The sequence below is a fragment of the Alnus glutinosa genome, chromosome 9 (genome assembly GCF_958979055.1).
Source record: "Alnus glutinosa chromosome 9, dhAlnGlut1.1, whole genome shotgun sequence".
In the NCBI taxonomy this organism is placed as follows: Eukaryota; Viridiplantae; Streptophyta; class Magnoliopsida; order Fagales; family Betulaceae; genus Alnus; species Alnus glutinosa.
In genome coordinates this window covers 25,069,212-25,080,886 of record NC_084894.1, presented here as the reverse complement: position 1 = coordinate 25,080,886, position 11,675 = coordinate 25,069,212, and the positions used below count along the sequence as shown (strand labels likewise).

The 11,675-nt window shown below is 37.5% G+C and overlaps 4 protein-coding genes and 1 non-coding gene across 5 annotated transcripts; 3 read left to right on the top strand and 2 right to left on the bottom strand.

The window, feature by feature from the left end:
- The first annotated feature begins 980 nt into the window (after window positions 1-980).
- Window positions 981-2,427, top strand: LOC133877387 (universal stress protein PHOS32-like). Its single transcript, XM_062315665.1, has 4 exons — window positions 981-1,346; window positions 1,460-1,569; window positions 1,663-1,781; window positions 1,991-2,427. The coding sequence occupies exons 1-4, from the start codon at window positions 1,172-1,174 to the stop codon at window positions 2,082-2,084; spliced, it is 498 nt and encodes a 165-aa protein (XP_062171649.1). The 5' UTR covers window positions 981-1,171; the 3' UTR covers window positions 2,085-2,427.
- A 902-nt stretch (window positions 2,428-3,329) lies between these two features.
- Window positions 3,330-4,594, bottom strand: LOC133877385 (glutathione S-transferase U7-like). Its single transcript, XM_062315663.1, has 2 exons — window positions 4,108-4,594; window positions 3,330-3,900 (listed from the first exon to the last, which is right to left on the bottom strand). Exons 1-2 carry the CDS (start codon window positions 4,417-4,419, stop codon window positions 3,553-3,555), a joined length of 660 nt encoding a protein of 219 aa, XP_062171647.1. The 5' UTR covers window positions 4,420-4,594; the 3' UTR covers window positions 3,330-3,552.
- Window positions 4,595-5,946: 1,352 nt separating this feature from the next.
- Window positions 5,947-6,018, top strand: TRNAD-GUC (transfer RNA aspartic acid (anticodon GUC)). The gene has a single exon. It is a non-coding gene; the product is annotated as a tRNA-Asp (tRNA).
- LOC133877386 (uncharacterized) lies at window positions 5,979-7,002 on the top strand. Its single transcript, XM_062315664.1, has one exon. It carries the CDS (start codon window positions 6,182-6,184, stop codon window positions 6,815-6,817), a length of 636 nt encoding a protein of 211 aa, XP_062171648.1. The 5' UTR covers window positions 5,979-6,181; the 3' UTR covers window positions 6,818-7,002.
- LOC133877383 (laccase-17-like) lies at window positions 6,985-10,802 on the bottom strand. The gene is made up of 7 exons (XM_062315660.1): window positions 10,378-10,802; window positions 9,689-9,840; window positions 9,422-9,583; window positions 8,906-8,988; window positions 8,660-8,788; window positions 7,605-8,582; window positions 6,985-7,401 (listed from the first exon to the last, which is right to left on the bottom strand). Exons 1-7 carry the CDS (start codon window positions 10,495-10,497, stop codon window positions 7,271-7,273), a joined length of 1,755 nt encoding a protein of 584 aa, XP_062171644.1. The 5' UTR covers window positions 10,498-10,802; the 3' UTR covers window positions 6,985-7,270.
- Window positions 10,803-11,675: the final 873 nt, after the last annotated feature.

The following is an 11,675-nucleotide window of genomic DNA, read 5'->3' as shown; positions in this document are numbered from 1 at the left end:
TAAATTATTAATTAAATTATCAAATTCATTATTTTTTATTATCTTAAACTTTTGAAATAAATGAATTTAACATTTTGGTGAGTAATATAGATTCACAATGACTTAAAGGCGATCCAGAGAATTTATTTTTTCGTTCTTCAATTATTAAGGGTTAAAATATATAATTGTATTTTATTTTATTTTTATTACAAAAAAAAATCCTCGGTGGACACGATCATTTGCTAAGTTTATTTTATTTTATATATATATATATAGGTCATTTGCTAAGTTTTAAATAGTGGAGTATTTAAATTGACCGGTTGCTGGAACTTAGCAGAGTCTCATGAAAGTGTAGGGTGAAGCACATTACAGAGGAGTGTGGCTCCATCATTTTGTAGAAGATAAGGATTACAAGGAAAGGACTACTTCAGAAGAATCAGAACCATTGAAGATAAGGATTACTTTAAGAACTCTTTCTCGTGAGCTTTCATGAGCTCTCCTTAAATATATAGTTGATTTATACTTCAGAAGAATCAGAACCATTGAAGATAAGGATTACTTTAAGAACTCTTTCTCGTGAGCTTTCATGAGCTCTCCTTAAATATATAGTTGATTGTAAGTAAATTTTGGATTAATTTGTTAATGTTTTGTAAAGCGTATTTTTTTATTTTTTTTGAGAAAATGTTTCGATGAGATATAAATACGATAACAGTTTAAGTATTTTATGTTTTAAGTCGTTTGTTAATATTTTTATTTTGAAAAGATAAAAACATATATAAAAAAAAAAAAAAAAAAAAAAAAAAAAAAAAATTATAACAAACAGTGATGTATCAGCAAAAATTCAAATCAAGTCTCATCGTTACCAAGTTACATGCTTTATTATAATTTTTACCTTCTTTAAAATTTGAAGAGAGTTATGATAAAAATACTCTTCTGTATAGAGACCGGCTCACCGGCTCCTCTCCGGTCATGAAAGGCTTGATTTATTTAATAATACATGCTTACAGCAAAAGCAATCACGGACCCGAGGAATGGCTAACTAAGATTCAACGGATCGAACAAACCTTCTCGCAGTTTCATCTCCTTCCTATTTGTGCCACTCGCTCAAGCTTCAGACGCTCATCATTGCGATTGTATTCTTGTTTTGATAACTTCTCTTTGATTGAACTCTGAAGAAATTAAGGAGGAGAAGATGACCAAAGATAGGAATATAGGGGTGGCCTTGGACTTCTCAAAGGGTAGCAAGCTTTCTCTCAAATGGGCCGTTGACAATCTGCTTGATAAGGGTGACACTCTCTATGTGATCCACGTCAAGCACTCTCAAGGCGACGAGTCTCGCAATACCCTCTGGTCTGCCTCCGGTTCACGTAAAGCTCTCTACTTTTATTATTCAAAATTTGTAATTTGATTTCTTTTTTCTGATCTCTTGAATGATGATTCTGATTTATTGATATGGGTTTCGTGGATCTTGGATATGCAGCTCTGATTCCATTGGTAGAGTTCCGTGAACAGGAGGTGGTGCGAAAGTACGAGGTTGACCTTGATCCTGAAGTTTTGGACTTGCTTGACACTGTTTCTAGGCAAAAACAGGTACCCTTCTCCCCTTTTGATTCGAGTGACTGTGTATTTTCTTGTGTTATGATTTATTGGAAGGTTTAGTTCATTCTGTGCTGTATTGTTCAGGTGACAGTGGTGGCAAAGATTTACTGGGGCGATGCAAGAGACAAACTCTGTGGGGCTGTTGGGGATTTGAAGCTTGACTGTTTGGTCATGGGTAGCAGAGGCCTTGGTAACATCCAGAGGTATTAATTCAAATCTTTTTGTTTTCTTCTTGTCCAAGTTAAGAGAACAGCCAAAGAAGAACCAAATAATTTCTATCAAACTAAAATCCGGTAGAGCTAAAACTTGTTTGACAGGTGAATGATTTGAACACCCAGAAATTAAAAGGTGAATGATTTGAACATCTGATTCATAATACTCTAGCTTTAATATTTCATTTGTTTGAATACAGGGTACTCCTGGGTAGTGTGACCAGCTATGTTGTATCGAATGCGGCGTGCCCTGTGACCGTCATCAAGGATTCAATTGCTGCTCATGGCTTTTGATTTGCTAAATGTGAAATTTGCAAGGGGCTGTGTTGTTTGAAATAATGGTGCTCTGCCTCTGTATGTATGCCTTTGTTTGCACAAAGTGATGATACTTAGACAAGCTCGTCTTAATTAAGGGTTGTTGAATTTTAAGGTGTGTCTCAGCAATTTCAAAAATTTCAGGGTGTTCATTGTTTTTATGCCTACTTTAGGACCTGTATACATCTGTTTGAACATGTTTGTCTGGCTTACAATGAATCATGTCTCTGACTTTTGCTTGTATTGTGGCCAGTTTCAGTACTATTTGTAAACCATAAATGTGAGAAATGCTAAAGAGAGAACTAGTGCATGTGTTGTGCTACTTCTTGTGTTTTATTAGAAAAAAGGGTTTTAGATATGTCATATAGTTGAGAATGGTGGAAGATTTCAGGTAGCTGAGTGCAACTAATGGGTATTTAAGAAGTGCCATGTTACCACTTGCTAGCAAATCTACCTAAAAACTAGTTTCATGTTAGTTAATGATTCTCATCTAGACAAGAAGAGGCTTTTCTTTGAATGCTGCTGTAAACTTGGTGAGCAAAAGCAGCATAGAGCATCAATTGCACACATAAGAAGGGAATATCCTCTTCATTGAGCAGCTTGACACTGAAATAACTCCAAGCTCTAATTCACATCAACTTCTGATCAATGCCTAAATATGTACTGATATCAACTCCGAATACATTCTTGTCCTTCATCTCGCTTTCAAGCGCTTTCAGATGCATAGAAACTTCTTCAGTGGACTTCTCTCGTCCCTTCTACTTGCTAGATAAAATAAAAATAAAAACAGGCTGCTCACAGAAGCTGCAAACAAGAATCAAGGCAATTTTGCTCCCTGTTAGCTAACTTACTGTAATATGATGAAGATCTTTTATGTTAGTCATTTTACCTTTTCATCTATGAACTTACCTAAAAGTGGGCCATGGCTCTGTCATAGGGATTTTTGAGGCAGGATCAGATGATGCATAACTATCAACAATGTGGTTAATGACATCTCTTGATATGCACTTCCCCAAAAAAGAATTCTCCATCACTTAAAGGATTAGCATAGGAAAATCTTATAGCCAGTGATTAGTCATGATTCATGAGATCTTTCTTTTTCTCACAATAGTATATTCAGCAAGTGAAGAAAATATTAATTAAGCTTTGTATAGATATATGATGATAGATCTTTTAGAAATTACGTAAAATAAACATTAATTTGTAGACAAAACCTAGACCATGTAGGAGTTGCTTGTTTATAGTTGTTGTATACTACAGGACATGTGCTTCTGTAAGAACAAAAGGCCAGAACCTTCACTGTACAGTTAGCACAGATCAGAGAATGAGAAACACACTTTACTCTTCTCCCCCAACTTCTCTTCTTTATTAGATTATCTTATCATAGAAGATACATATCCACAAAACATAAAAGGTCGATAATCCGATCGAGTGAAACACAAACTCTCTACTTGGGAGCAGTTTTTAAGGCTTCCATCTGAGATCTAATATGGGCAAGAAGTTTCTCTTTTGGAGGGCGGCATTCATTGACAACATCCATATCATGGAGCTTACAAATCCATTTGTATAAGATGGGAAATTTCTCTTCAGTAAGCGGCTCTACTCCCCCAACTTCTTGCACAAGTGTAAACCAAAAGGGAATTGTCATTGCTGCAATGTCAACGTATCCCAGAGTTTCACCTCCAAAGAAGTCCTCCTTGAGCTCATTCTCCAGCATTTTCAGCAGCTGCAAATATTCTTCTATGGCCTTTTCCCTTTCTTCGCCCATGAAAACCTTCCCTGCTGCTGCCGAGAGCTGCACAGATATTATTGAATTACAGTGAACTCCACAGGTTTTAATGCATTTTCAACAGTGACGTTCAACTTACCTTCCCATATGGTAGTAAAAATAGCATTTGGATCAACAAGGGCTCTTAAAAAATAAAATACAAAAGTTGATTTTCATTATCACCCTATTCTAGTTGTATAACAATTTACTAAATTAAATAGCAGTAATCTTTACCTTTTCGTCTATAAACCTTGCCCAAAACCGTGCGGAGGCTCTGTCGTAAGGATCTTGAGGCAAGATGGGATGGTCTTTCCAGGTCTCATCGATGTATTCAAGAATGACAAGCGACTCTGCAACTGGTTTTCCTTTGTGTACAAGCACAGGGACTTTTTTGTGAACTGGGTTGTAGTTTAGAAGCAAAGGGCTCTTGTTTTTTACGTCTTCTTCCATGTATTCATACTGTATTCCTTTTAGTTTCAAAGCAAGCTCAATTCTGCGACTGTAAGGGCTTGCCCACATGCCGAAAAGCTTCACTTCCTCAACCATGGTGGTTTCTGAAACTTGATCAATTGATGCTCAGAACCTGTATATTAGTGTATATATATATATATATATGTCTTTATCCCGTTTAGCTTGGTGCCTCCTAGTCTCTTATAGATATTGTTTAGAGAGGTTCCTTCACGGCCAAGCCTGTCTCTTTCTAATCATAGTCAAACGGTCTAAAATTATCTTTGATATTTTGGACTTTATAATTAATTGTCTAATGGTCAGTGACGTAATTGCTGACACCATTTACTTGTATTTCTTTGAGACCTGAGTTTAATTTATTTATTAAATAAATTGATAAGTGTCCAAAATAAAGTGGAAGATTCTCTCTTCTTTTTTTTCTCTCTCTTTTTTTTTTTTTTTTTTTTTTTTTTTTTTTTTTTTTTTTTTTAATTAAGTCTATTAAACTGATGTATTGGACATGTCAGTTTAATAGATCAAAATTTTGGACTCATGTCAATTTAATACATTGAATTTAGGAAAATTCATCAAACTCAATTTGAAATAAAACTTTGTCAAGGCTAACCCACTTTGAATTATTTTTAGGGTTAAATGCATTCTTGCCCCATGTGGTTTGCAAATTTTATTTTTTGCTCATTCAGTTTTACTTTTTATCACAGGTAGTACCTGTGCTATGAGAAAATATGCAAATGATACATCCGTCTATTTTTTCATTCAAAACTAACAGAAATCCACGTCAGCGCCACGTGTCACCATTCAAAATGCGACACGTGGCCACACTCTTTCTTTTTTTTCTTTTTTTAATTTTGATGCTTTTTTTTTAAAAAAAAATTGTAGAGCCACCCCATTTGGCCTGGGGGTGGTTCGGCCACCCCCAAGGCAAAACCTTCAAATTTTTTGGCTTCTCGTTATTTTGAGTGGTACCAACTGGCGCTGACATGTATTTTTGTTAGTTTTGGATGGAAAAATAGACGGAGGTATCATTTGCATCTTTTCCCATAGCACAGGTACCACCTATGATAAAAAGTAAAACTGAAGGGGCAAAAAATAAAGTTTGCAAACCACATGAGGCAAGAATGCATTTAACCCTTATTTTTAAAATGATTTGTAGGAATATTTAGTCTAAAATCTTCTGGGTTTAACAGCCATCATCTTAATTAGATCCCAAACATATGAATAGACTATTCTTTCAAAATCATATCAAGCTATGGATGATAAAAGTAAGGACATAAATTTTCTACAACCCACATATTAAAAGGATGTGTCCTTTAAACATGTGAGAATCACATGTATTTTTTTTAATGCTATTAAAAAAGCATGTAAGAATCATATGCTACTTAAATAACATGTGCTTCTCACATGCCAATGGGCATTTGTCAATCTTATATGTGGGTTGTAAGAAATTTTCTATAAACCGTAGAAAATTATTGTCAATAAGTCACATAAATATCAATTAGTTAAGCACAATGGAACTAAATGGACAAGGATCTAATTAAAATAAAAAAGTTTTATCAAACAATAATATTTTGATATAAATAAATATTTGAGACAATAGGCCATCAATAAGTCGTTGTAGTATAGTGGTAAGTATTCCCGCCTGTCACGCGGGTGACCCGGGTTCGATCCCCGGCAACGGCGTTTTTTTCTCGTGTTTTTGTTAAACTCTCACATTTTATGTTTCCTCTGCGACTCTTGCCTTGCCGGAGAAGACACGCCACGTTCGGATTCCAGAGTTTCTAACTTTAACGCCACTTCTCAACTGTTTCGGGACAAAGCCAAACCACCACACAAATTCGGTTTCATGAAAGACAAAAAAAATGTTTCTTCCTTGGCTTCCATGTCCGCCACCACCCCACGGCCACAGATGTCCGACGTGTCACTCTCACGCCACAAACTAACGTCAACGGCCATCCACATCATGGCCTTGGACGGCATCTTCAACGTCAACTCGCTTTTCACTCTCGCGCTCTTCCTCGGCCTCTCGTGGAACCCCACCATCGACCCCTCCTCCACGCTCGTCGGCGGCACGTGCGTGGCCGGCTCCGCCATTGCCGAAGACCTGGTGACCTTCCACGTCTACTCCTTCAGCTCCTTCCTCTTCTCCAGCCTCATCGCCTTGGCTCTCAAACAGGCCATCAAGATTAGCAAACGTGGCAGTGAAGTTAGGAATATCGGTGGTGGCGGCGAGGTGTTGAGTGTCACCATGGGGCATCTTAACACGGCGACGCTGCGGGTCGGGATACTGGTTTCGGCATTCGGGTCGGTTTTCGGGTGTGGGTTCTTGATGATGGCGCTGGTGGACTTGGTTCAGATCAAGATGGGGGTATTGGGTTGTCGGAGTTGGGATACTTTGGCTGCAATTGGTCCTCTGGTGATTTTGGTTCCTTTGGCGCTCTTCATTTATGTCTTTCTTGTGCTCTACGCCTTTACTCGCTAGGCCTTTCAATCCAAGTTTGTATATGTTTCATGTTGAACCCAACGTTTGTCTGAAATTTGTGGTTTCTCCATTGATTCGTCTTTCGTCCCGGCCGGTATTGGCCGGACTATATATACCACTTGAATATCTAGAATAATACTTGCAAATACCCAATCTAAGAGCACTCAAAAATCCATTGAGAAAAATAGTCTGGCATTATTATTAAGGTACTCTTGAAAATATTATTAAGGTCTTCCGGATGGACATTAGAAATCTCGATGTTACAAAAATTGTCCGGCCACTCTTTTATCTTTCCCTAGCTCCACATGGATAAACAAAGTAATTATTGAATACAGTCAGCCCATGTCAAATGCAGAAGAAGGGCCAACCACAATTTAGAATGGGTCATAAAAATTTTTGGCACTGTTTCTGGTCGGAGTGAAACAAGTAGCTAGTGATCGATCAGACAAAAGATCAACGCTTGGGAAGATCTGCCGGTGGAGGATGCAGCTTCTGATTTGGAAGCTTTCCATCTAGGACCACCCAAGCCATCCTCAAACCCCAGCTGGTGTGGATCTCCAGGTGGCAATGCATGAACCAAACCCCTGTTGCCACATAATTGGCATCACATTATCATCATATATGACGTAAAGAATTCAAAATTCCCAGAATGAAATCTTTCCTATGAAATGATAGAAAACATTTGATGGCAATATTTGTTGAATATAAAAAAGGAATGAACTTGTTATAATTAACTTAATTTAACTGTATGAATTATAATGATATTATGCTGCTCTTCCTTACTCACCTGGGTTATCTGCTAGAAACCGGATAGCCACCCAACCCCCTGAAGGAATACCCAGAGTGTTTCTTTCAACAGGGTCAACAAGATTGAACTTCGCAGGGTCCTCATTCGGATCAAAGTTCCCAAAACCTTGCCCGACGACAAAGAAATTAAAGCCATGAAGATGGAGAGGGTGGCTCTCAGCGCCAAGAATGCTTGTGTCCAGCATGACAAGCTCCACGCTAGTGTTAAAAGGCAACACTACTAGCTTTGTCCCATTGCTCGCCATTGTGTTGTTTGGTGGGGTGCCCGTGTAGTTAAAGGGAAAGATGGGACTGCTTGGAAAGTCAGGAGAATAAACCCCTTTGGATTGCCCAAAGAAGTGGGCTTGGAGGAGGGCTCTGGATGGGAGTGCAAAAGATATGTTATTGACAGAAGCTGCAAACATTGTTCCATTAGGCCCTAGGCATGTTTGGTTACGTGGGCAGGGGATTGTTCCAAGACCTATTGTGAAGAAGAAGCGCCTGTCGACTTTTTGAGGGACATTTGCTGGGAATTGAGCACTTGCTAAGCTACGGAGTTTATTCGTGAAATTTGTCGCAAATGAAGTGTCGTTTAGAGGAGGAAGAACGGGTTTGAAGAGTGGAAGGTTTCCAATGGAGGCAGCTGAATAAAGGGTAGTTTTGCGTGGAAATTCATGATATTCTAGAATACCTGCGACAGTGGAGTTGTCGAAAGTGCCCAGGCCAGTCACATATGGTCTAGCGGTCATGAAGAATGTTGCGTTTGGGAATTCGGCTTTGGTGTTTAGAACAACATTCGTGGTCTGTCCTGGGGCTATGAGAACTGTGTTGGTCTCAAAGGGTTTGACATAAACAGCATCGGCTTCAACAACAGTGAGGCTGTGGTTTGCAATGCTGAAGAAAAGCTCGTCATTGAGTGCTGCATTGATTAGTCGGAGAAGATAAGTCTTCCCAGGCTTCACTTTCAGCTTGAACGTGTCTGCCAAAATAAGAGGTGAATTCCGAGATTTTGTTCTGATACTATATTAAACTATTACTCATTTCAAAGTTTTTTACCTTTAGCAGAACAGTTATAGAGTGGACCTGGAAGTCCATTGATTGTATAGGCATCAGAGACATTTGGGCCGCCTCCTGTTTGCAGGGCTTGGTTGATTACTACCTCAGTATCTACATTCCACCACTCTCCTGAAATGTTTTTTGCATTGAAATTTGTATTATTATGGATAATCAGAGGGAAAATATATACATATATATAAGACTAAACTACGTGTAGCTAATGATAATATATGTAGTTGAGAGTACCGAAGATGATGGGAACTTCCTTGTAGGGTTTGGGAAATGGGTAAGGAACGCCACGCTTGGGAAGAATGATAAGAGGACCATATGTAAGATTTTATCTCCATATATGGCCTATATGCCACATAAGGAAGTATTTATTAATAATTTAATAAATAAATAGTATATACGGTATTACGGTTAGGTAATTTAATTAATTAAATTACCGTAATGGAATCGATTAATTGATTTAAAATCAATTAATAATATTGTTTCCTTGATGGGAGGAACAATACGGTACTTACCATATTTGAGGGTCCCTGACCTAGCCTATAAATAAACAGCCTGTGTACACCATCAGTACGGCAATACAGTCATAGGCATAGGTTAGAAGATCCCTCAAATAACATTTTCTTGTTCTTCAGATGGATCGTGGAGACGCTTGAGCAAATATGACTAGAGGTAAGCCTAAACCTATTTTGTTTTTTTCCGCTGCGCATGTTAGCCTAAAGAATAATATGTCTATTATTTCTAACACCATAGACAGTTGATCTTAGCCAGGATATGTGGGCATGCCAGAAAAGAGTGCCTCTTTGGCCTGCAGTGGTGAAGTTGTACACATAGCTCTGGCTAGTTTGTATGGGACATTGTGTTACATATGCTGGCCCATCAGCCCACCCAGTTTGAACCTGTCGAATGCCATGCCTGTTTTAAAGAAATTTTCATTATTGCTTTTAGATCTCAAGTTCCAACAAAAATTGTTAGAAATATTAATTATATATATATATATAAAGCAAGAAAGTATGTTACCAGTGGATGGAGATATTGTTGTGGACATGGTTGACCACCTTGATAAGAAGGCGGTCACCCTCCCTAGCTACAATGCGAGGCCCAGGAAACTGGCCATTTACTGTCACAATGCTCTTTCTGTGGCACAGTCGTGTTACATTTTGCAATACGATCTACAGAAAATAATTCTAAACTGTCAACATAAAAAAGAAGAAAAAAAAAAAAGAAGAAAAAGAAACCTTCACTTACCTCGAAGTATAAGCGGTTTTCAATCATTATCTTTTAAGTTTAAAAATTTATAATGTCGGTGTCTCATGTATTAACCTTTTTTAATTTCACTCTCTTTTTTTCTTTGTCAAAATGCTTTATTTTTTTGAAAAAAAAAAAAAAAAATCTGAAAATTCTAGGGGCCCACTCCAACCCCACAGCATGGCCGTCCGTTGTCAGTCCAGATCCACAGTGTGGCCATGGGTGAAATTAAAAGGTTAGGGACCGGAACATGGGATACCAATATTGTAAATTTTTAATTTTTAAATATACAGTGCAAAACAGTTTAATCTTCGGAGGTGTAAGTGAAGTTTCTATAAAAAATTAAAATAAATAAATAAATAAAAGAGAGAAGATCGAAGAAAAGCGTAGTAGAAAGAAAATCTAAAATGAAATTTAGGTGCTGATCGAGAGGCGAGAGGCGAGAGGCATGCAAAACATACATCAAACTTGTAGTGCCTGGTTATGCCTGCAAGTGCAAGCTCAGGGATGAGACACAATGTAATGAATAAGAATAGAAAGACTCCCGGAAATGCTGGCGATGAAAGAAGAAAAACACCCATTTTCGTCTCTCTCTCTCTCTCTCACTTTTATATCTCCTTGAGTGTGTTCTTGTACGTGCTGAGCAAGTTACAGTACTGGAGTGTCACCTGTGCATTCCTCGAAGCTGTTTTTGTGAGACTTGGAGTTTGAGAGTAGGTGAAGGGTTTGCTTGGGGTTCTATAGGCCTGAAGGAGCTTGAGATCGATGTGTTTGGGACTTGGGAGTATAATATGAACTGGGTTTTCCAGTGAGACTGGAAAGACTAATTAACCTGCCCTTCTGTTCACTCTGTTGTAAATTTTTTTTTTTTTTTTTTTTGCAGTGTACTATTGTGTCTGTTTGTGATCTTTAAAAGCTTTGCTACTTATATAGGTGCGAGTAGGTGATGGAGATCATTAACTCGGCAAGTTTAGACAGAAGATGTTATTAAATATGGGTATTTTAGAAGGGCCAGTTGTTAGAAAAAAAAACTTTAGAGTGGTTTCAAAGACAATCAATTTCCTCTGACATACGTTCTGTTCAAGTCAAAACATTTTCCTTCCTACAAAATATGGTTCTTAAAATGAAGCAGAAGTGATTTTTACCTGCTTCCATGATTAGCAATAACTTATCCTAACTAATACTTTAACACTGATCGTCACGTGTAAAACCAAATAATACATTAAGTATTTTAATTGAAAATGAAAAATAAAGTGTAGAGTTAAAGTTTGAATTTATAATCTCGACTCCCCTAATTAAGATTGTACGAAGATTGGTAATTTAACATGCAGCGACTTTAACAGCTAAATTTTTATTCATAATTAGTAAGCCTTTTATTAGTGAATTAATTGAAAATTAAACAGGAACAAATAGAAAGCTTATTCCGACATCCTATACTAGTATGAGGTATTTCATATTTTCGTACTTTGAAATGAAAAGTCCATGAAGATTGAAGCCTGAAGCGATATTGTTGGCTGCAGGTAGCTTTCTCAACTGTTTGTTCTTAATAAGAACGTACGCAAAACAAAGATGTTTCTATCCAGCAGTCGTTTTAAAAGCGGATGCATGCTGCAGTTTTAGCTAGTTTCATGAGTACAGATAATAGACGAATAGTTAAGAAACCTCAACTACTGTTGCTCTTTCTCTCTCAAGTAGGCGAACTGAAGCAAAAGCTTATTTACAAAGGACAGCAAAAAGAATAAGTAGGAAATTAAATCTA